This window comes from Strigops habroptila, chromosome 6 (genome assembly GCF_004027225.2).
Source record: "Strigops habroptila isolate Jane chromosome 6, bStrHab1.2.pri, whole genome shotgun sequence".
Classification (NCBI taxonomy): domain Eukaryota; kingdom Metazoa; phylum Chordata; class Aves; order Psittaciformes; family Psittacidae; genus Strigops; species Strigops habroptila.
The window spans coordinates 47,117,422-47,142,819 of NC_044282.2; the positions used below are offsets into that span (position 1 = coordinate 47,117,422).

General features: G+C 38.0%; 1 protein-coding gene across 7 annotated transcripts in view; it reads left to right on the plus strand.

Moving 5' to 3' along the window:
* ASAP2 (ArfGAP with SH3 domain, ankyrin repeat and PH domain 2) overlaps positions 1-25,398 on the plus strand; it is an 89,857-nt gene that overhangs the window by 20,124 nt on the left and 44,335 nt on the right. For all 7 annotated transcript variants that reach the window (XR_003991847.1, XM_030489547.1, XM_030489548.1 and 4 more), the window contains exons 2-5: positions 1,826-1,898; positions 5,769-5,914; positions 14,449-14,523; positions 16,098-16,147. Coding sequence is in view for 6 of the 7 variants with exons in the window: in XM_030489547.1 (XP_030345407.1) it covers positions 1,826-1,898; positions 5,769-5,914; positions 14,449-14,523; positions 16,098-16,147 (344 nt within the window). In the remaining variant the exon portion in view is untranslated. The remainder of the gene's footprint in view (positions 1-1,825; positions 1,899-5,768; positions 5,915-14,448; positions 14,524-16,097; positions 16,148-25,398) is intronic.

A 25,398-nucleotide genomic window follows, 5' to 3' on the forward strand; every position in this document is an offset into this window, starting at 1 on the left:
TGACTTCAGTTGAAGAGGAGGACTTGAAGTTTTTGCTTACTGGGAGTCTGTGCTTTTTGACAGAGGCAGTCATGGGCCAGAAGATTTTATGAATCCATAGGTTGATCTGGATCCCTGACCACAGTAATACAAGCTCATAATTTACCGAATGCGTTTGTCCTTCCAACACTTCTCTTTTTCAAGTGTTGGAAGTTTTTTCAAGAAGTACTGTCTTTTTTTTCTTCTTCCTCTTCCCTAAACTAAGGTGCAGAGATTTAAATAGTTTATGAGCTGTACACACAAACCTGAGTCTTGGCTGAGAACTGAATCTGTAACTTTTAAGACTCTGTCCGTCAGCCTTCTCTTTGGACTGTTATTCGTAATGCTGGCAGTTGGAGACATTCCTTTCACTTTATCTCCAAGAGGATAATTGCCCTTTGATGCAGTCCTTGATGAAATTATCATTCCTCTGTAGTCAGCTGATCAGATGGTGTTTTTCTGAGGTTATTTTTAGAACTCACCAAATACACAGTGAGGGAGTTTACTGTGTGTGCTCTCATCCAGACAGGTGACTAATCTAACTTTTGAGATCGCACTGTGTACAGGTTTGGTGTAGTAGATGCAATTCAAATTGCTGGAGAGGGTGAATAGAGCTGTGTGTGACTTCTATGGGCTTTTGTAGGGTTTTTTTCCCTTCCTCTGTACTTTAGAATTTCAGGTGGAAAGGCCCCTACATTTCTCCAGCTAGTATGTTTCAGATGTGGACTGTAAGATGCTGAAGGTAAAACTTCCAAAGGATATAGTAGTATCATGGCACTATAACGTTAAGGCAACTTCTGAATCTGTTGGTTTCCATGGAATGCTGCAAAGATTTTGCTCAGCTATTTGCGGTCTGAATAGATGTAGTCTAAGAATACTCCCATAAATATGAGGGATAATATTTCTTTTTGCATTCAGTATGTTAAAATAATTGGATAGGGTCCTAGGGACTGACTTTCCCGCGTCATTTCTCTTGCACAAATTATTAGCAATAGAACAATGGTAGGTCAGATGTGTAACTGCTGCAATTCACTAAAATCTTTTGAATGAAAATTAGAATTAATTTGGTGCTTTTTGTTGGCTTTTTTAAGCATGTATCACACTAAACAGCTCTTTGAGTGATACAATTTGTAGTGTTCAGTATCATTCTTCCATGTGGTCTAAAGACATGACCACATCACCATCTTTGGAACTCAAATTTTCTTTCAGTTTTAAATCGCTTGTATAATCATAATTCTGCTTCTTTGTTCTGGAACAATGGTACATTTTTGGGTTTGCCCATATGTCACTTCAGTAAGCAAAATGGTTGCCTGCTTCCACTTCTTTCTTTGAAACAAATTGGTTATAAGTGCTTTGGTATTCTGGGTGAGATTTAAACTTGAATTTTATGTTGTGTTGGTGAAAGTCTTTCTTAGTTTTAAAATCTGTGAAAGATATATGAGAGTTAGGCAGTTTATTTTGCTCAGCATAGCAGTGAGAAAGTTCATATGGTTGGGAATGCAATTAATTAACTGTATTATTCAGGAAAACTGAAATTAAATTCCATTTTTAATATTCTGTCTAGGGAAGTAATATTGCTTGTACCTTCGGCAGTGTCAGAATATATGATGGGTTGAAACTGTTTTAAGCTTCTTTAATAATTGAACATTGAAAGAAGATACTGTGTAAAGAGTTTTATTTTAGATGGTGCTGGCTGTGTGTGATGTTAACTAACATAATAGTGTTACAATCACAGGAGGCTTCCAGGGCGCAGGTTTACCAGAAGGCAATCCAGTATTTTGCATTTAATTTTTCTCTTTTGTTTTAGGCTTTGGATGTTGACCGAACTGTTCTCTATAAGATGAAGAAATCTGTCAAAGCCATAAACATATCTGGTCTGGGTAAGTACATAATAATTCTTGGTAGTTTATGTTGGTGAAATTGGAGGATTTAAACAGTCAGTCATCTTACTGAATCAGAAAGTTAGAAGGGTAACTCTGAGAAGAGAAAACGGTGCATTTTAAATAGCAGTCTTGAACACTGTGCATTTTAAATAGCTTCTTGATCATGAGCTCAGTAGGGGTGAAATTTTATGAGGTGGCTGAACCTAACTAGCTGGCATACTGCTGCCAGGTGGGGAAGTCGTGCTCTCTCCTCTTTCTACCAGGTCTCGATTACCTTCTCCTTCTGCCACTCCTGTTGCTTGGCAGACCCCTTGATGAGCCTTGGTGCTCATGTAAAGCTGCATGTGCAGTGAAATCAACTTAACTGGGATTAGATGAGCACCTGGGATGGTAAGGCATATATACTGTTGAGAGCTGAGGGCATGGGAGGGGTGAAATTACTCTCTTTGGCAGCAGTAAGAGGCTACATTGGTTCTACTGCTTTGTGAAACATCACCCTTCTTGGAGGCTTCCAGTTATGTATGTTGAGAATTTCATGACAAGAGAGAGCTGATGAGCTGCAATTTTGTGTTGTCATGGTGCACAAAGTCAGATATTTCTCGATGCTGATAAAAATACAAAGAACTATTCTATGTGCATTTTGATCTGTGTGCCAATCTCATGGAGTTTTGTGTGTTTATCTTCTTTGCAAAAATAACTGAAGCTTTTGTTTTCTGTGGATCATCAGCATTTTGTGAAAAAGAAACAGCATTTGTTGGCTTTTGTTCTTGCTGTGCAGTTCATAGCAATTAGAGCTAACAAAACCTATATTACATGCAAAATAGATAGGCCTGGCAACCTTGGAGAGCCACCAATACCTGACAGAATTGTGGGAATGTTGGTATTGAGATAGAAGGTTTTAACAAGAATTGCTGTTGCAGTATAATTCTTATCAGCTAATTGAAAGAAGTTCCTTCTTGCCTAACATAATGAAGCTGTTATCTTTGGATTGTGGAGGGTCTGGTTTAAGATTCATCTGGAGCTGTGTCATCTGTTACGTATTTATTTGGCACCCTTTCTTCTGGTTTTATGGTTGTTTCAGGGTTTTTTTTTCTCATTTATTTTTGAGTGCTTGACTATGCCTCATAATCAGTGTACTTGTTAGAGCAGTTTTTGCATAGTTTTTAAATTCATGCTGCCCAGTTTTGACAAGAAAGGTTTAGAGGCATTTCTCTTACACCAGCAGAAGTATCACTAACCCAACCATTTGCCAGCCCTTGGGGTTTCTTTTGACAGAACAAAAACTGTGGCCCTGCACTCATAAGAACATTTACTGAGGTTTTAATATAGGTTCCCTGAGCATTAAATACACGTTTTGGCTTTCTTTTTTAATGTGTAAATTTAGAAACTGTGATGGAGGATTAGACAGTAACTCCAATTTGTATATAATTTAGTTTCTTACTTCTAAAAAAGCCTCTACACCCTCAAACAAACCTGGCTCAGATGTCTTATTGGTAGGTTCCAAACCTTTTCTCTGTAGAGAAACTTTTTAAGTCCATTGGGAAGATACAGTAGGGCAGGGAGAGTATTTTGGAGGGTGTTCTTCAGAAGCACTTGTGGAGTACCAGCTCAGCTAATGGTCTAGCTGCAATAGCAGCATTCTGGGCAATGTCTCAGAACTGCTGTTGATCTGTTGGTTTGTTGGCTTTGCCTATTCTGAACATAGATCCAGAAGGATGGTCCCTAGGATGCTGAGGAATAAAAAACTCTTGGGGATGCTGTTTGGAATAGAAAGCTTTTGTTTCCTGTGGTACAAAGTCAGCATGGTTCAGCTGCTGCTTCCACATCTAACTGCAACAATTAATGGTAGCAGCCTTTTCATCATGTTTTCATGCAGTGGCAGCCTTCTCTTTTTGCTGTGCCCTGACCTCCACTTTCCTGGGTACAAATATGCTAAGATGGATGCAGGAAGCAGTAAGAATTCAGAAAGCACTATGAAAATAATTCCCCTTACTGAGTAGCTGTGCGAACTAGAGGAGTTGGGACTTGCCGCATACTGCTTTTTGCTGTCTGTGCCAGTTCGTACAGGTGTGTATATGTTGCACAATAGTGTTACTGAACATCCTTCCTTCATCCTGCAGCTCGTAGCAAAAGTTTGGTAGGTGCTTAGCTCCTGCTGTTGATGCTGAGGAGAAATAAGTGCTAGGGCTTGAAACAGTTCAGTGCTAGTGCTTGAATGGCTATATGCAAACTTTTTTTTACAGGCTGCAAATTCAGCACTTAAGGTAAAACTTATAGAAATAATACCATGTCTGTAACTTCAATTCTGTATGTACTCTATGACAGTCTTTCATTACACAATATTGTACCACAGGGGTTTAGTTTCATATATTGGAAATTAAAGAGAATTTGTAGCTACTTGAGAAATAAAGTTCTTGAATGGCTGGCCAAATAGGAATGTGAACAGACAGGCTTGTTTGTAAGTTGAAGCATGCCAGGTTTATTGAACAGGTTTATTGCATAACTAATTCATAGAATTTTGGAGAAAGGACATTGCATCAAGAATCCTTTGGATATTAAATGTGTTGACGAATACAAATGGGCTTGAAACGAAACTTGATCATTGCTTGTTTGAACAGATTAATCCTCTCTAAATAACCTTTGGGGTTTATGCTGGTCTCATGTAATGACCAAGAAAGGGTTTTTGTTCTTATTAATGCATAACTTGTTTTCTAGGGCGTGGGGTTTTCTCCTGACTTCCTTTGAAGCATTAGAAATTGGCCACAGCTACAATAAGAAATAGGCAACATTAACATTCTCAGGTGCCAACTTGGTGTGCTTTGTCCACGTGCTCAAGTTTGATATGGTCATTAAGCTTGGGCTCAGAAAGACTTTTTTATTCCACATGTCAAATTGACGAGGACTTTTTATGCCTGTCTACACAAGCAAGTAATCTGGTGTCCTAGGAGTGAATGAGTAGGCCCCTCAGATTTCTTTTATATTTGAATCAGGGGAAGTTGCTTTGAGCCTAGATTTCATCTCATTCTCTGTGCTTAATAATCCCCCAACATGTTCAGTTTAAAGCTTTCTGAAGGACCCAAGCGTTAGGTGTGTGCTAGATGACTTGCATTGGTGCAGCCCAAACAGTGACTCAGAACCTGCTACCTCTGTTAAGCACTGGACCACTTCTGGTTTCATTGTCTCAGAAAGGAATCTAGTAGTTGTGAACCATAATTGCTTTGAGAACTGAGCTGGCCTGTGGTCAATGCAGACTGCTAGGATTTGCTTCAGATCCCCACTGGTCCTCTGAATCAGACAGCTAACATAGGTACGGGTTTTGTCCGCATCTGTAACGTAGTTTGTAGTCCCATTTGCTGAGATGACCTGAGAGTCATCTTTGATCTGTTGCCTTCTGTTGTAGACATCCTGGGTTCTGGCAACACACTTAATCTCCTCTGTTCTGTTGTTCAGCACACAGTTAAACATAACACCTCCCATTATATATAACGTTAATAGAAACATTAATAGAAGACTCTAAAAGTTCATTCTAGGAGTTGAGAATTGTTATGTGGCCTCTGGTATACTGCAGGAATATTGTGGGTCTTTCTAGAGTGGATACCTGTCAGATGATTGTCTTGTCTTGATGACACGTTGTCTTTTGTACAGCATGTGGGTAGATACACATAAACCAGAATTAGTGAGATACATCATGCTTCTGGCATATCTGCGTTAAAACATAAATAATAAATGTTCATTGTATCAAGTAAATATTTTTAGCAAGAGATCTGAAAAGTTTGGAGTTTGTTTGTGGGGTTTTTTTTAGCTCAGTTGTAATTTCAATAACCTTTTACCTACTGATGATATTTTAATCTTTTGCTCTTTTTGAAGCTCACGTGGAAAATGAAGAACAGTATACTCAAGCACTGGAGAAATTTGGAGGCAACTGTGTTTGCAGGGATGACCCAGATTTGGGAACAGCGTTTTTAAAATTTTCTGTGTTTACAAAGGAATTAACTGCACTCTTCAAAAATTTGGTAAGAATTACTTAAGAAAAGCATGTTGAAATCTTAAGGCCATTACAAAGGCTGTATCTCTGAATTATAACAGCTCTTCGTGTTTAAGACAATTTGTGTTTTAACAACCACTGTTCTTAAAAAATGGCAAATGTCTCAGGTGCTAGCCTTTCCCATTGCAAAACTAAAGAAAACCCCACCCCAAACCAAAAAACCAAAGCACCACTAAAAGCAAAAAAAACCCAACAGAAAACCTTCTTCCAACAATTCTCGTGTAAGAGCTTCCCACAATTAAGTAGTTAGAAAAGATATTATAAAACACTCATATCAGTTTGCTTTAAAATTGTGAAACCAGCAAAACCCAACTTTGTTTACTCTGTGTCCATGTTGCTTTTACTTCACTTTTTCACACTTTCTGTTTGTCTTTATAAAGGGAGATTTTAGTGTCCCTGGATGAGAGAGTCTCTTGCTTCTCAGGGAAGAGTCAGGAAAACAAAATCAACCATAATGCTGTAATGACAGTAGCATCCACTGGGGACCAGTCCTGCAACTGAAGCCAGTATGGCTTAAAAGCACTCTTCAGTGAGCCAAACGGGATGGAGCCAAATGGAAGAATAGGAGTTTAATTATGAATGGACAATTTTCAGCCTCAATTTCACATTAATCAGAGGGCACAAAAAGAGCAGATTCTGACTACATCCTACTAGCTGGAGCTTTCCCATGTCTGATTAAGCCCCAAATTTGCTTGAACCCCCAGAACTCTTGAACTAGGGGCTAGGAAGGGGAGATGACCCAGATTCCTACAAGCCTTTAAAAGTCTGTGCCTGCTGAAATCAGTGGGTTGGAGATGCATCAAATGCTTTTGTGAGACTAGACCAAATGTCTGTAGTTTGCAGCCAGCTGGTCATAATCAGTTCTTTGGGGAATGTTTCCAGCTGATGGGATTTAGGGCAGTCCCATTCGGTCTCTGATACTGTCCTCTCAGTCGTGATATTGACGAGAGAGAGTCTAGTCCCAAATGTATTTATCAACAATGAAATGTATTTCATATTAGTCATATTGATTAGACTAGCTCTGGATGTACAAATACTATCTGATACTATGTATCAGAGGAGTCATCCTTACCGGGTGTCACTAAGTCAGGTATCCTGAGTCTCCCATACAGAGGCAGACTCCTCATCTGGAAGGGAAAATAGAATGGGTTTCTAATTGATACCTTCTGTTGACTAAAAACCCTTTTCTATCACGTATTAATTGCAATATGGTGACTTCATTAGGCAAATGGATCTGGGAAATGTGATGTTTAGGTGGTTTTAAAAAGCAATCTACTAAAAGCTGCACCCTTTCCCTAGAAAAACCTTTTAACGTATTATATTTCAAGACGACTTTTAAAAGCTACAAAATGTTGCTGTTCTTACCAAAAATCTTAGCTATTTGTTCTCCTATAACCAATAATTACTATCTTTCCAAAATGTTTGTGACGAGAATAACTTTTCTTCCACAAACTGGAAAGGAAATAAAAACAAGTGTCTATAGGAAGTGGGATGCGTGTTTTTATTACCTTTTCTTATCCATATAAACATTTTTTGTGTCTTCTCCAAGGCACATTCTAACTCTTTTCTGCTGACTACTGCTTTTTCACTAGCAACTATGAATTTTTTGCTTCAGTTTGTGTGTATAAGAGGATATGTCATGAAATCGTAGCTAAGTCTTTAGTTTTTTTCAGTTGTTATTCTGTCTGTCTCTGGTTTTGAAGTGAATAATAATTTTTCATGGACATGAATGTAGTTTTATTTGTTTAGGTTTTGTTTTCACACTGCAATAGCACAGGCATCTTTAAGGTTCTGCTTTTTCCTAATATGCTTCATATTGTTGAAGTTTGAAGATTTTTGTTTTCTCCTGACTAACAAAGGAAAGCTGAAGAAATAGAAGAACCTAATGGTCCTTGATTTTGGTGTCTAAGTTTCCTCCAGAAAGAAATACATATGAAAAAAAGATGTGAACTTCATTATTGCTTGGAAATACCATATTTATAGATGAGAATTCTAGAATTAAAAAAGAATTATGAACAGAATTATAGCCTCATGTAACTTTGCCTATCAGAAGTTAATACCACTAGAATAAAGTGTTGGTAACTGGTCACTGTCCATAAGTTCACTGATGGAGGTCTAGTTTTCTAAGAGGTTACAAGAGTAATGACTAGTGTAAAAAGCCCTGTACAGTAGCTGGAAATAATTTGGGATGCTGTGTTTTTTTGTATGGTTATAGCCATATGTGAAATAAGCCCCATGCATTCTTACAGTGTGGTGAAGTATCCAACTCTGATTAAGCATGTTGGCAGTAAAAACATCCCTCTCCTCTGGTGTTTCCTTGTAGCACCCAGCATATTTTGGTTGTAAATAGTTTTATCTAAAATGTAGCCAGGGCCACACAGCCTTCTGCTGTTACAAAACAAATTAATCTGGAAGGTACTCTTTTTAAATAGAACTATCCCTTGAGTTTCATGGGGTGCTAAACTTCCACTGAGGATTTCAGCTGAAATGAGTTGGGAACGTGCAAGGAAGTGAGAGGACATGTTCAGACTGGAGCAGATGCCAAAGCTATTAACACTGGCAAAGCTTTAGGGCTACTGTCAAGTTTTGCTTTGTCATGTATTTTGCTTTTGTTTCCAGAAGCTGATGTGTTCTGTCAGCTCTTGGCCTGTGTGACATTTAGAGTCTGTGGCTCTAGTGCCTTTGCAGAAAGATTTTCCTTAAACTTATCTTTAGTAAGGAAAGAAAAGCCATTATAAAGTTGTTCTACTTTAAGGGGGGGGGTACGTTCTTGTTTTCTCTAATATAAACCTTTAAAATAAAGGTTTCCCAAAAGACTTTGTTTTGTGGACTTATCAGGGCATTAGTGGTTTCAAATATTTCATTAACAGCTGACGGGGTTTTTTTGTTTTTTGTTTTTTAATCCAATTATTCAACTGTGAACTATTTTAGTTAAAGTTCAGGTCTTGGTTATTTTATATGTGTTTTGCTATGTTTCTTTCATGTGTGCACTTTGAAATAGTGCATAAAACAAAAAAACTTTGAAGAACTTTGGTTCTTCACGTTTGAAGTGATTTATAAAACACATCTTTAAGAAGAAACAAATTGACATTTACTGTATACCAGGTCCTTGTAACTACTCAATTTGGCCTTTCTAACACATTTTTTGGATAAGTTTATGGTATACTGTGCACTTTTGTTTTTCCCTTTCCATAGTTCAGATGTAAAACTGTGTCTTTTTTGGTAGTGAACTATCAGAAAATACTAGAGGCATTTTCAGAGGTAAAATAGTGCCTTGTGTGGCATGTACAGTATTGCTTCTTGATGGTAAACTCTGCTAATTCCTGACAGAACGGTAGCACCCATGATTCTCAGGTAGTTCAGGTCTGTATGGCACTTGCATATAGCATTAATTACTCTGTCTTCCCAATATATTTAGTGCCAAGTGATAAAGACGTGAGTCTTAATATGAAAAATGTTAGGACAAAGAAAGGTTCGTTGCAGCATGTTTGCACTTTAAATATTTTTTCCTTAAATCCCATTTTTAGGTTGCTACACTAAGAAAGAAAATCTGTATTGCCTTTCGTCTTAGTCAGCACTACTTGAAAAGGGATTTGATCTGTGAAGATGAAGTAGCAATTTAACAAATTCCGTTTTCTGTATTTGTTGTTCATCTACATACTCTTGTCCTTTCTTTTCATGTATTTAAATTTAAAGTTTAATGAAACACACTGGATTGAGAGAACTGGAATCTCATATTTTCTCTTTGTGGAAAGTAGTTGGGAGATTCCGTATGAGAAGTTTTTCTATTAATAACACTTGGATTTTTAGCTGGGGGAAGTGGAAGAACAGCGATAAGATTTTTCTGACCATATGCTCCTGCTTTGCTTCATTTTTTTAAATGTAAGAACAAAGGAGATTTGCTTAAACGTAAAAGGTGACAAATACCAAGATTGAAGGAAGTCTCTTTTCTGTATCATACGATGAGCTTAAGAAATTTATGCCCAGAAGAATTTTCTTTCCAGGGTAATAGTTCAGGCTGAGTTTTTAAAAAAATGTTTGGGATCTGAACCTTCACAAGCGTATTTTGCCTAGAAGGATTCATCTTAGCTAAGTGCATAAAAAAAGCTACAGATATACATATTTGAGGTTGGAGTGTTATATGTGAAGCTCAATGATTTAAGCTGTGTTTCTGTTTTTCACTGGTACACTTGAGGAAAAATTGGCTTAATGGCGAAAAGAAAAAAATGAGTACTGTTTGATTTACACTTGTAAAGATATAAACCAAGATGTAATAATTCCTCCTTAGTGGCATGGGTTCAACTCCACCTGGAAATCTTACCTTTACTTCTTTGCCAAAAAGATATTGATCCAACTGGAAGAAATTCAGAGAACAGTAACAAAAAATTATCAGGGCTTGAATAGGTTGATTTATGGAGAAAACTTGGAAGAAATGGAAATATGTAGTTTGCTTCACAGATTGAAACTCTGATTGTAGAAGAGCAAAATAATAAACTGCATGTAAGTGGGATCTCATTCTGAAAATGAAGTGTCCCAGAGAAGGTGATGGAAGCTTACCACTTAGGTGTTTTAACCTAGGTTAGAAAGCGTGCAATTGGGAATTCTTCTCCACTGGCAAGGAAGATGGGCTGGAATAACCTCAAGTCTCTTTCTTCTTTTGCTTTAAAAGCATAAATTAAAGAGTTTTTTAAAATACCTTTAAAAATGTGTTTCCTGTCATTTTGCACTTGCACTTCCTAATAGAGAAGTACCCAGCCTGTAGTCTGTGTATTGGTGGTGGTACAGGGGCTGTTTCCAATTCATATGTGGTGGCAATACTCAATTTGTGTGAGGCATTTATAAATACTAAAGCTTAATGTTCAGACAGACAAACTGCATCTCATCTATAGAGGACGTTCTGATTTCCACTTGCTCCATGCTGTGTTGATTGGCCTTGTCCTACTAAAGTTCACATCACTGGGAAGATTCTTGGAAAGTATTAAATCCAGTAGTACTTGCCATAAAAAATGAAAATAGCTTAAGCAATGATTCATCAGCGGGCAGTACTGCCATCACTTGTGCACACCTGAGCTCATTGGTGGTTGAGGAGCCCATAGCCAAGAACATGTACTGCATCTAGAATTTAGTCATGGCAATAGGAGTCCTGTTGTACACTGTTTGGTTGCCTGAATTTTAGTTTAAATTGAAAATGGTTTAAGGTCTGCTCTGTTTATCCATGTGTTAAGAAAAGTATTTAACTATTAAAGCAGTGAAAAATTCTGGTGTTTTTTTGTGTTGTTTTTGGTTTGGTGGTTGGTTTTTTGTTGTTTGGGATTTCGCTCCCCCTTGAATTTAGAAAAAAACATCCCTGAAATACTGCAGCCTGTTCTGGAAGAGACTCATTGAAGTAATTTGGAGGGCTGGCAAATACCAGCTTCAGTGTTTAGCCATAGGCTCTTCAACTACTTGAAAATCTTCTTTCCCCTTTGCAAATGTTGGCTTGCCTGTTGCTTCTACCATTGCTTCTGGCAGATACATATTTGTTTATTTTTATGTTCCCCCTCCTGCCATTTCTTCTTCTCCTCCTCTGAGCCTTCTCCAGCTTAGGAAGTTTTAATTTATTACCCTGCCTCTGTCATCTTGTTGGAAGTCGTCAGAGGAAAACTGCGAGTCTGCCAAAGAGCAGTGTTGGAGTGGAAACCAGGTCAACTATTTATTTTTTAAACTACTGTATTTTTATTTTTTTTAACGCATGGAGCTTGCTGGTGTTCCTCAGAGGCAGGAGGACTTGAGTTTTGGTGAAGCTTTCCTGCACCTTTGTGCATGTTTCTTCTTAAAGAATATATTAAAATATAAAATAGTCAAAATGTAGGGGCAGTTGAATACATTTCAGCTCCCTGTATGATCACAGAGTAGGAGCTGCAGCATATTAATGTTTCTCTTCGTGCCAAAAAATGGGTCTGTATTTTTAGATAGTTCAGCTTAAGCTTCTTAAGAAAGAGGGGAAAAACATGCAAGACTTTCGTTATATTTCTTGCTGCTTTATAAATACAAGCAAGTCTGATTCATCTAACTAGGTTAATAATGACAAGTTCATGCATTATGGATGTTTACATTTGTTGCAAATAAAATAGGACATAGGGAATACAGTAGACTGATAGTAATGTACAGGTGATACCACAAAGAAGGAATTAATTTGAACAGGCAAACATTCTCCAAACTTAAAAAAAAAAAAAAAAAAAAAAAAGGAATATTGGGGTTTTTTCTTCTATACTCTTTTTAAAGTTACTTGGACTTCAAGCCCCAAGACGTGCTATTCTAGGAAACATCCAGGACTGTTCTGGAGGCTGATTGATGTTTATATGAATATGTCTGGGATAATACTTCAGGGTCTGACATTTTTTCTTTTCTGACTTAAGGGAAAAACAGTTGTCTTGAGTGTGCTGTGGAGAAATGCTTTATTCCTGCATTGTGCCTGTTTATCTGAATTTGAAGAATAGTTAAAGGGAGGCTATGAAAGTGTTGCTTAGACATTTGACTGCATCATACTGATAAAATAGAACAACAAAGCAGAAAACTTTGCATAGGATTATATCTTGGATGAGACCTCTTCTGCTCCTCCACCTGGATAGACATTTTGGATGTGTGTGTCCATAGGTGTACGTGTTCCATCTGTCTTCCTCTAGAAGTTTGTGGGTTTTTTACCTATGTTTTGTGTGATTTAAACCTTTTCACTTGTCTTCTGTGTCTACAACATAAAATTTTATTAACTGTGAGCATGGTTATATTGATAATGAAGATGTTGTAGTATGGCAGCGAACCTGGGAGGTGAATGGCTTCCAGCTCTGCCAGCTCTGCATGCGTAGATGTTCTCATTTGATTTTTATAGGAATTATTAAAAAAAAAAAAAAACAAACCCAAAAACCCCAAAACACACAGAATTGAAATTTAACCTGTTGATTCTAAAGGGATTTCTGTGGTTGAGTCATGCAGCTTTTTGGGGAGGGGGAAAGGTAAGGTAGAGGAGGAGAAATGTGATTTGTGGTAAGAGTTTAAAAGACCAGTTTTTCTCTATTTCTTCAACCTTCCATGCAGAGGCAATCTGTTTAACCTTTAAAATCAATGTATGTTCCCTTTCTCTTTGATTGCTGGCTGAAATTTCAAGCAAATACAGTGAAGTGTATATTTGAAGAGGAAGAGTGAGGGTTTCGGGGCTTTGTTTTAATAGCAGCTGTTGAGTACAACTGGGGATGGGACTCCTAAGTCCGTTTTAATGAGGCCACCAAGTAACCGTAGGGTGATAATGTTTTGTGTTTTTCCATTCTGGGGAGGCTGAAGGATCACAATTGGAAATATTTTTTTCTTGAAGTTCCTGTTAGTGTCATTTCTTCTCTGGATGGGCTACACTAAAAGGGAATTTGGTGTTCCTTGAAGAAACAGAAGAATTTGTTGCTACATGATGCAAAGTTCTTTCTCTATTTTAAACATCTGAAATCCATCTTCATATATGCATTTCAACGCTTCTTGAAAAAAAATCGCATTTTAAAAGAACAGCGAACAGTAACATCAAAAAAATATAAACCCATCCAAAGCACAAGTTATTCTGATTTTTTTTCTATCAGGTATTTCTAAAATATTTTACTCTTCAGTGCAATCCATTTGAATTGTTCGAGTTTAAACTCTGCCTAGACATCATCCTCAAGATAAGGGTCATTTTCCCTGAATCATAAAGGATTGGACAGGAAGCCTTTCTTTTCCTGGTGTATCCTGCTTATTTTTTATTCCTACATTCTTTCTTCAGTCTTTTTCCTCATCAAAATATTACTATACAGATACTTATCTAAAACCATGATTATTTTACTTTTGTCTTCATTTGAAGTTATTTTTTTTCTTCTTGAATTACTTATTTACTCCTCAATTACTTGCATACTCAAGAACTCGTAAAATCCGTATTTCAACATTTGTACAAGATTAATAAGGCAGATGTATTACTTTATTAAAATTACATGGAAAATATTTGAATAGTAGCTTTTTTACAGGCCAGCATTCTTTGTCTTTGTAACTTCTGTCGGAGTAAGATGCCATGTGTTGGAAGTAGCAGGTATGTTTTTTGGAATAGGTCTGAAAAGACTAGGAAAATAAACAAGATTAATTTAAAATATTAAAATATATTTAATAACTTAAAATATATAAGTGCTGAAAACCTGTATGATTTTTTTCATATAATTTAAACAGTGAAATTGGGGGATGTAAAACTCAGTGGTCTTCCTTTGCAGTCACTGTTGGATGAGATATGTATCAGCAGCAGTAATTTTGCAGGTTTCCTGATGACTTGGGCTATAGTGTTTCCAGAGTAAGTTTAATTAACTTGTGTTGCCTCCATCTTTGATTACTGGCTGTACTGATAAACGCCTTCATAAAGCAGGGTTAGCAATATAATACATAAGATTTTCTTGTGAAACTTTGTGTGAATGAGGACAGTGTATGTTCTTATATTAAATGTTTTGGTGTAATTTTGTTCAGATTCAGAATATGAACAACATCATCACTTTTCCATTGGACAGTTTGCTGAAGGGAGATCTGAAAGGAGTAAAAGGGGTATGTTTATCTTATTCATATATAAAATTGTTGTTGGTACAATAAATACATTTAGCTACTGTATTAATCCATGTGATAGAAAGCATAGGATACTAAAGTAACATACTAGCTTAATAAAGAGATGCTTTGTTTGGGGTTTGTTTGGTGAATTGAGTCATCCTTTCTGTTTGTGGTTTCACATAAAGCATGCTCTTGACTATGTATACAGAACAACATTGGGGAAGCTTTAAAAGCAGCCATGAGATATAAAAGATAAGCAAAGAAAGAGGTGTAAAAATTTAGATATTTACTTAGTTGAGGGGATAGGACTTTATTAAAGGATTATTATTAACATATTTATCATTTCAAATTTATCAGGAACTATACAAATTATTAAGACATATTAGACTGCATGTGCGTAAGATTTTCCTTAACAAAGCTGAAATCTGTTTGTGCCCTGAAGATATTTCCTATTTGAAGTAATAGTAACCTGGGACTCAAATGATGCTGTGTTTGTAATGAATTTCAAAGCCTATAGACAACAAACTTATTTGGCTTATGCTTCGTTTACTACTGAGCAAACAGGAAGCAACTGGCAGCTATTGTTCTAGGACATTGAAGGAAGAAGAAAAATGTACGTAGACTAAAAATGGTCTCTGTATGTAGCTGGAGGATAAATAGATTATTTAGTAAGATAGGCATATTGTCTTTGTGTTGCTTGCTTACCACGTTTCATTCCTCTTGTTCTCTTTTTGTGTGCCAGAGTAAATACATTTATTACAGTACGGCGTTGCCCCATGTTCCTGGCTCAAGAAAATAGTCAAATGCTGCTTAATTAGTTAGATATAATGGTCACAATAACTAGCTGACAGGTAAAAATTAGTTCCTAACCTGTAGTTGCAAAGTTTTCCTGGTGCCTGACAGTTAACAATACTTTTTTCGTAGTTTGCTCATCTCTTGAACTCCAGCAGAATTTCAAGTGCTGCATTTTTAGACATCAGTGAAACAATTTTACATCTTATTAAGATAATTTTATCCAAATTGGCTTTTTCGGAGGGGAAAAAATAAAGGAATTTGGAGCATAAGTAATTAACTAATTCTGTGAGAATTTTTTATGTCAAGACATATGGCCTATACTGTTCCTATTAAGTCAGTGGGAAATTGACTTCTTTAACTTTAGTGGAATGAATCAAGTCCTTAGCCAAGGCTATACTGCAGCCTCAGGACAGGCACTTCTTTCCAGTGGAGCCAGAGATGGAATGATGAGAAAATAGCCTATTTGATTAATTGCATAGTGTGCTCTTGGGATGACATGTGGTTATACCTTTTAAGGAGTAAAGTGGAGCTGTAAAAAGCATCCTAGAGATGCTTTTAAAAACACGAGTGTATTAATTCTGTGTACAAGATGGTTTTTTCCTATCTGCAAGATTTTTTTGGCACTATCCTTAGGTGAGCTATTCAAGAAAGTGTGGAGTCCCTTATTCTAGTAGGTGCTGCAAATGGCTAAGGTGTGTCTTCACCTTTGGGAAGGACACAGGATAGATCCACAGAATTTTTCATGTAAATAACTGTGGTTTTTTCTTATCTCTTGGCAGGACCTGAAAAAACCCTTTGATAAAGCTTGGAAGGACTATGAAACAAAAGTGTATGTATCTTAAAACCTGGGGCTGTGTGAAAATAGAAGTGCATAGACACAATCACTTCAAATTCTGTAATATACAACCTATTAAATGAGTAAATTGTCTTATGTGTGTGTTTGCGTGCCATGACAGTTAGTGTCTGTGGTAGACCGCTTTGCTTAATGAAGTTCAAAGTAATGAGTATAATATCCCAGTGCATGTTTTCCACTGCATATTCTTCTGCTTCAATTGACAAAGTTTTGTTTTAATTGGGAAAGAATTATTCCTAATTTTTGATAGTATGCATATCCCTACCCTGTAATCTGCTACATGTTAAAGTCCACTTCTTTTTCTGCTTTCCTCTGCTTTTGGAGGACACTACTGTATAAAATTAAAAGTTAGGACATTGAAGGAAGAAGAAAAATGTATTTTCATCCTTGACTACCAAAAGTGCAGCAACATAATTGTACTTGATGTCCTTTTAAGCATTTGTTGTTGTTTTTTTTTCTTCTCCTCATCAGTGACTAATTCACTGTAATTAGCAAGTTTCTTTAGTTGAAGAACACAGAAGAAATTATATACTTTGAGTGTTTAGAAATATCTTAGCAAAAAATGCCAAGAGCATGCAAATCAAGATTTAGTTCTGGATTTGTTAGCCTAAAACCCTTGTAGTGACTCTGTAATGTCTCTGCTTCTAGCAAAACTTATGAGACTTTGCCCAGTGCAGAGTTCCATAAGAAGACCTTATTTGATGCTGAGCCTTTGGCACTTACCAGTGAGGTGGTAAGGCTGGTGGGGGTGTTTGCTGCTACCATTCTAAAACTGCACATGATTCCAGATCAATCTAGTACCAGGAACCTTAGTAAGCCACATTTAATTAGTGCAGTTTGTTTAAAGACATGGATGTTTTCTGCATTTACTGCTAAGGTTGGATGCTCTCAGCAGACGTATTGTGTAGTAGAAGTGGATGGTCACCTATCTGAGACTTGTCAGCTGTGTCTCATGTGTCTTAGCCCAGCTTACAATAAGCCACTTTTTTGAAGGTGCCTGATGCACAGTATAAACAGCTGTAAAATCAGTTTTAATCACTGACTTTTATATCCAGAGAAATGAATCAAATGAGTCAACAAAGCTCAGTACCTCAGATCAAACAAATTAATTTTGGTACCTTATAAATCTTCAAGTGGTTTAGTTCCCTACATGAGGAGCAGTTGTTTCCTGGGTTGGCCAAGTCAATTGTATGAGCACAGCTGATAGAAGTAGAATTTTGTAGTGAGTTTTATTCCTTATTCCTGTATTTCCTGGATTGTGATTGTTGGTCAAGTTTCATGTCACACATCTAGCACCTTTGATCTTCTGAGACACTGATGCGTGTGTCAGACCCTTTCTGATGACACAGGTCTAGAAAAATCACATATGATGACGCTGTTTAACATAAAAACTTGCAGATGCCCAGCCACCGTGACTGGCTGAGAATCTAGCATGATTTTTTTGTACGTTTTTTTAATTGCACAAAGTTATAAGGATTCTCTGGTGCCCTCTGAGTTGACACATCTGAAGTTGTGTGCAAACAGTCTTCAGAAGTTATTCCTTTAGGTGGTTTACTTACAAAAGCAACAAGTTTAGCAGGTTGGCTAAATTTCATTCTTTCTTTTGGGAATAACAATGAGAACAGTCTAATTACTGCTTTCTAGACTCGTTTTGTGAGGAGGACCTGAGTGACTTTTGGGTTTTGAAACTGCTTAGCTATAGCTGGATTTTCATAAGAAGATAGTCTGAAATATTGAGATAAACCTCCAGACAGTCTGAATCCTTGGAAGATTGTGATGGCTCCAGTGTTTCATGTTCTTAATACCAGTGAACGATCTCACTTGGTGCTGTGCCAGTTATTGGCTGTTGAAGTAATTAAGATTTCTAATCTTTGCCCATGGCTGTAGTTGATCTCTGAGGATGTGCCATAAAGAACAGTCCTGTAATTTAGTCTGCTGCTGTCTACCAGTGTTTGATTGCTGGATCGGAAAGCTTGGTTGCTTATGTGTAACTTACTCATAGTAACATCTTGCAAAGTTTATGTGCAGAATTTAAAATACATTTGCACACTGCTGGGACATGTATCGAGAATGCTGTTACTACTGGACCAAAATCTCTCTGATGCTTTTAAAGTCTCTGATAGAATATTCACCAGGATGAATATGTTGTAGTAATGTAAATATTTGTACTTTGAGCCTAGGTTTGGTCAGAGCAGTTGGTCTGTTTCAGAGTCAGGTACTGCAGAAATATTTTCGTTTGTTTTTTAACTTATTAGAGTATTTGAGAAATAAAAATGCCCATAGAAAATATGTTTGATTCTGTGTATTTGGGGTTCTCATTTGAGTTTAAGGACAGTAGATACATGGAAATGTTGTGTATGTTAATTCATTCAGGACCTGAAAATGGGATGTTGACATTGTGTTTATTTTCTGTCTGTGGGATTGAATCCAATACTGCTTGTATGATACCATGAGATTTTTTTTTCCCCCTTTTAACCAACAGCCCTTTAGAAAGCCTGCTTTATTACTTTGCTTTCAAATAAGTCACTTGGGTTTTGATGCAAAACAGGCTCCTTTTTCTTCTGTAAGGAGATACCTTTTTCCAAATTTCCTGCAAGACTCTTTAACAAATGAAACACACTTCCTTGTCAGTGCTGATTTCTAAGCCATTTCTGTGTCAGGTTATTCAACAAGCGAGAACTGAAGGTAGCACATGTTCATCAGGAAATTCTTTCAGACCCATTACCATCTTCTGTGACATTTCCAGGTGGTGGGCTGGTACAATCGTGTGCTCTATTTTTTAAAGTGGTTAGATGAAAGTTCCACATTCTAGAGTTTAAAGCTCTTAGTCTAGCCTGTTGGACTCCTTCACTTTGATCAAGACCAAAGGATCATCTGCTTGAGGCTTGGGATAGGGAGCCTGGGAATTCTGTCATCAGGAAAATTCTTCAAAATAAGGGGGTTTGTTTTTTTCCCTTATTTTGTGGTTGTTTTATAACAGCAGATATTACTTATTGTGGCTTAAGTTTGGCAGTCAGGGCATACCATTTTTCAGTTCAAGCTGCCTTACTTCTACCAAGGAACAGACCAGTTTTCCTAAGTTCTGTTGAGTTAAATTCAAGCTGCAACTTCCCTTGAGACACCAACCCCTGCAGTAGGACTGTGAGATTTGTCAGACCCTCTTATGCAAAAGATCAGTTCCCAGATGAGATATTGCCAGCTGTCATTATTGAGCATTGGTCTTCACAAACCAGAGGCGGGAGGTTTAATGATGTGATTTTGAAACTAGGGTGAGAATGTTGTCTGAGCCCGAATCTGTTCAGGTCAGCTTTATCATCTACTGAATTTTGGATGTAGGAAAACAGTGAGGTTTTTCTGAATTGCTGTAATACATGCCACTGAGGTTTCTTAAGGTAATAATTGTTTTGATTCTGTGGCTGTCTCAAATGGATCTGAACTTATAGCTGCATATTTTGATCGTCTGTAGCAGTGGGTGAATGCAGAGTCATCTCAAGAATTCTTAATTGCAAATTGAATTTCTTTGTTGTACTATCTTTGCAGTCTCTGCCTTAGCGAAAAGGGCAAAGGGACTGGGAAAGCTAACTTCGGTTTCACCTGCAGCTTGTGCTGCCACAGTAGGATGGTGGATGTAGGTGCTGATAGCCAGAGGTTTGCTCAGCCTGCTTCCATCTGTTACCTTAGACTGCTTGTTTGGACGGTGCCTAAAACCAGTCCTAAGTTTATGTTTAGTTAGCTGTCTTTCCCAGTGATACCTCTTCAAATATGTGAAAAACTCTTATTACTCTTTTTTTCCCCCCTCTTTTTCTTTTCCCTTTGGGTTAACAAACCGAGCAAGACTGCTTGACTGCTCTTTGTCTGCATATCCCTCTGTATCATATGCTTAAAATCATACTGTTCATCTGCATTTCCAAGTCACAAGTACAGACCTGTGAAGCTAAGTGCCAGATATCAAAGTGGTATTTTTGTAGTCTATGGAGAAGTGGCAGTGTCTTCATCCTAATTCTGTCTCAATAGGCTGTTTTTATAAAGAATTGGAGCATATTTGCCTCTATCTCATCTTTTACTTGCACTTTTGTGATGACATATCAGGTGCTAATATACGCGAGTATGACCTATTTGAAAAGAAATTCAGTTAATTCAGAAATGGTATTTGTTTTGCCTTTTCCCTATAGCAATTTCTGAGAATCGAGCTCTGTATGTAATTAAGTGTGTTTTAAAATAACCGTGTATCTAGTTTTGTTTGGGAGAGTGATTTTAAGATCCACTCTTACGCTCTTGGATCACCATCCATCAGTGTTGATTATTAGGCAACTTCTTTGCCCTAACTACCTAACTTCTCCAGAGTATTTTCCTGAAGATCACCTGAAGTAATGGAGGGAGGATGGACCAATTTTCTTAAAGCATTGGGACTGTTTTTGAGCAAGGGAGCAAGAGGAGTAAGTAACTCATAGCTTTATGCCAGCCTACCTCAATCAAAAATTGGGAACATCCTGAGGTGACATTCATGAATAATTCATCTTTTCTCACCTTCAGTCATTAATATGCTTCAGTTGAAGCCATAAAGATTTTAAAATTTTTTTAAAGCTTTAAAGTACTTAAAAGCAGGCCGTTTCTCTTAGGACCACAGTTACAGTCTTTGTTTCCCGTACAAGAGCCAGGCGCTGCTGCCTGCCACTACAGCACCACGGCAGGACTAGTCTGTGTCCTGCGGGTAGAATTGGTGCAGATTGGGCTCTTTTTGTTTTGAGGCAGTTGCTTTCCCCCGTGTACTTAAACACTAATGGCAGACGTGCCGGGGGAGCATATGGGGAAGGAGTACACATGTCATAAAAACTGCTCATTCTCCCAGCAGGCAGATTGTATTCAACAAGGCAGTGAGCCAGATTTCACCCACATTCTTCAGTTTAATCGGTCCTGTGGGGGTAGATTTTGAGGTAAAGGCATTGTAACAATTGTGCACAGGAACTAGAAGCATAAACTTGCTGAAGCATATTATTTACTCATTTTTTTTTTAGCTGAATAGCAGTGTCTGTATTCCAGACATAAACCTGTCTTTCCTGAAAAGAAAGAAATGTTAATTTTGTTGAATAAAGGTGTCTTATTTTTAGGCCTATAAATATATACTATCTTCAGAAGTCCTCTGCTAATCAGTGTTGTGCTAATGCTATGAAATATAAAGGCTTAATGAAAACCAACAAGCTTTTCTTAGGAAAGCTGGCTTCCTCTCCTCCTTTGCCATTCTCCTTTTAAAAGCCAGGCATGAGGTCTGTTACGCACAATGAAAAGAACAGGTTGCTGAATGTGCTTATGGCACTGTAAGATCAAGTCAGGAGGCTGAGGTGCATTGCGTTACTGTGCAGCAACGCAAGCACTCGTATCTGGGTATAACTCTGTCATTAATGATTTGTTTCTGAACCATTTGAAGTCAATGGAAGAATGAATAAATTCTTATTCCAGTGTTCTGTAAAGATGTCTGCATAGCTGTTTCATTACATGATGATGTTTCCAGTTTGGTAAACTCATTTTATTTAGACAATGGGTCAAAAATTTCTCTGGAAATTCTGCGAGCTTTTCTCAAATTATTTCTTCAGAGCTCTAACCTGACTCAGTAGATCATTTATATTCATAGATCATAGATATTTCTGCCACATTTCCTTTCAAAGCATGTACCTAAGACAAAGTGGAGGTCACATCTTGAAAACAGAATGAAAGTGTGAAACAAGGTAGCTTTAATATAGGTTTATAGAATAGAATAACAGAATCATTTAGGTTGAAAAAGACCGTAAGGATCATCAAGTCAACCATTAACCTAGCGCTGCCAGGTCCACCACTAAACCCTGTCCCTAAGCACCACATCTACACATCTTTTAAATACCTCCAGGGATGGGGACTCAACCACTTCTCTGGGCAGCCTGTTCCAATGCTTGACAACCCTTTTGGTGAAGAATTTTTTTCTAATATGCAATCTAAAACTTCCCTGGGGCAACTTGAAGCTGTTTCCTTTTTTCCTATCACTCCTTACTTGGGAGAAGAGACCAACAGCCACCTTGCTACAGGCTCCTTTCAGGTAGTTGTAGAGAGTGATAAGGTCTCCCCTGAGCTTCCTTTTCTCCAGGATAAACATCCCCAGTGCCCTCAGCCTCTCCTCTTACGACTTGTGCTCCAGAGCCTTCACCAGCTTTGTTGCCCTTCTCTGGACCCGCTCCAGCACCTCAATGTCTTTCTTGCAGCGAGGAGCCCAGAACTGAACACAGGATTTGAGGTGCAGCCTCACCAGTGCCCAGTACAGGGGGATGATCACTGCCCTGGCCCTGCTGGACACACTATTGCTGATACAGGCCAGGATGCTGTTGGCCTTCTTGGCTGCCTGGGCACAAGCTGGCTCATGTTCAGCAGCCGTCAATCAGCATCCCCAGGTCCTTTTCTACCAGCAGCTTTCCAGCCACTCTTTCCCAAGCCTGTAGCGTTGCATGGGGTTGTTGTGGGCCAAGCTCAGGACCCGGCACTTTGCCTTGTTGAACCTCATACCATTGGCCACAGCCCATTGATCCAGCCTGTCCAGATCCCTCTGCAGAGCCTTCTTTCCTTCCAGCAGATCAGCACTCCTGTCTGACTTGCTGTCATCTGCAAACTTACTGAGGGTGCACTCAATCCCCTCATCCGGGTCACTGCTAAAGACACTAAACAGAACTGGCCCCAATACTGAGCCCTGGGGAACCTCAGTTATGACCAGCCACCAACTGGAGTTAACTCCATTCACCACAACTCTTTAGCTCTGCCATCCATTCAGTTTTTTACCCAGCAAAGAGTGTACCCATCTTAGCAGCCAGTTTCTCCAGGAGTGTGCTTGGGAAATGGTATCAGAGGCTTTACTAAAATCCAAATAAACCATATCCACAATCTGCTGCTTTGAGCCTGAGATTTCATGTTAAATATTTTTATTTTGAAAGAGGTTGCCTGCTAATTAAATGGAAAAAACTTTGAATGAATCTGCAGATATTATGGATGAAATACTGGAAAGATCTGGGCACGTTTTGCTCATTCTGCCCTCTTCTCCCTCATACTCCAGTGCAGGAGGAGTGAAAGGGAAAGCTTTCTAGTGTTTCCAAAAGGAAAAGATGACTTCTCCCTTCAGGACTTGGGTGATAAGATATCCTGCCGTCAGTCTTGGCAGACAGTAGATGGAGGCTCTTTCACTGAAAGGCTAGGGTGTCAGAGCTGAACTTGGAGAGTCAGGCTGAAAAGGAAGACTAGACAAAGAAAGGATATTTGAAATTATAATGTATAATATTATTTTGTCAAACATAATAACCCTTGGAAGCCTTCCATTTTCCAGAGTGCTCCCTATTTGAGTCTGCCTTCAAGGTGTTATTCCCAGTCTCTGCACCTTCTGACGTACGTACCCAGAGTCAGCCTGGCTTACTGCTGTATGGGGAAGGGGAGGAAGCAAGCAAGAGTTGCTGCCCAGCCAGCCAGTTCACTGCTGCTGCATGTACACAGTGTGTTCTAGTTGTTTACCCTTGTTCACTGGCTGAAAGTGAATACCAATCTTTGGTGTGTTAAACAGGGAAATAGGTCTCATCCTTTTTAAAGTTTTAAAAAATAAATATGCCTACTTTGATGTTTATTTATACCATGATCTATATGACAAAATTGACTTCTTTGAAATACAAATTAAAATTGATCTTGAAAAACAGTTGCTTTTCAAATTGGAGCTGTAAAAATAGCCATCTAGTAGCAACGGAGTGGGCAAGACCGTTTATTTTGTATCTGTTTTGACTTCTCTGTAATTCTTCACCCTGTATTTCAGCTTCACTTGTCTGTTACACAGATCTGAGCTCACTGCATATTAGTACAGCTGCATTGTAAATGGACTGAAGTGTGCTCAGTTTTTTACCTTAGTCAGCAAAGTCTGTGTATGTGATACACATACTGCATGAGCTTCAAGAACAGCAGCTTTACAAAACATTTGTTTCCTTATTGCTTCTGGAGGACTTTTTTTTTTTTTCTTAGTGTGTTCCCAGTTTTCTTACTAATTTTGTTCAGTTGATCTGCCTGGAAAACTGAATACCCTGCAATATTTGGCAGTCTCGCAGTGATACATCGTAGAATTGTCTTTGCAACAGCAGAATAGTACTTGAAGCTGAGTTGACTCTTACATTTGCATAGGAAACACAGCCCATGTTAAGCACTCAGAAGATATGAATGCAACACTGCTGTACATGGTTTCTTTGTTTCCCTAGAAACAAAGTGCTCTGTGGTATCAGTCAAATAGGAGGTAGTCTATTACTGTAGCAAAAGAACAGGTTAAATTCTGGGTTACAAAGCTGAAAATCTAGTTAGAGACTAAAATCATAAATAATAATGAAATGCAAAAGAGAAATGCACCATCATGTATGTCTGGTACTTGCCACTGAGAGGCGGTTTGGTTTATTTTGTAAAGTGTCTGAAGTTTTTGAAGCCATGGAGCATGAAGCTCCAGCAAATGGCTTCAAGGATGGCTTATTTCTCCGAATTATTTGGTAGATCTCAATACGCTTTAGTCTTGGTTTAACTATTTTTTACCTGCAGAGAATGATGTAAGAAATGTGGAGAGAGACTTTTTATAAGGACATGTAGTGACAGAACAAGAGGTGATGGCTTCAAGCTGAAAGAAAGTATATTTAGATTAGATATTAGGAAAAAAATTTTCATTATGAGGGTGGTGAGGCGCTGGCACAGGTTGCCCAGAGAAGATGTGGCTGCCCCATCCCTGGCAGTGTTCAAGGCCAGGTTGGACACAGGGGCTTGGAGCAACCTGCTCTAGTGGAAGGTGTCCCTGCCTGTAGCAGGGAGTTGGAACTAGGTGAACTGTAAGGTCCCTTCCAACCCAAACTATTCTTGATTCTGTGATGGAAAGGACTCTTTCGTCAAAATCTATCTCTTTAAAAGGAATTAAATTTCTTAAAACTATGTATGCTGTAATATCGTGCATAATGTTTGACTCTTTGGCAGTATTAGTCATCCTTTGCTTTAATGAACATTAGAGACACCTCATGACATGTTAATAAGCTCTTAAAATTTTGGAGGTGATTATGTCATCCCATGTTTGGGTATTGTTCTCTGTTAACAGTGAAAATACTATACAGTGGCAGTTGATAGTTATTAGACTTGACTTACATTTCAGTGAATTTTCTGGTCTCATGAATTGTTAAGTTAACATGGAAATTGAGAGAATTACAACTGTG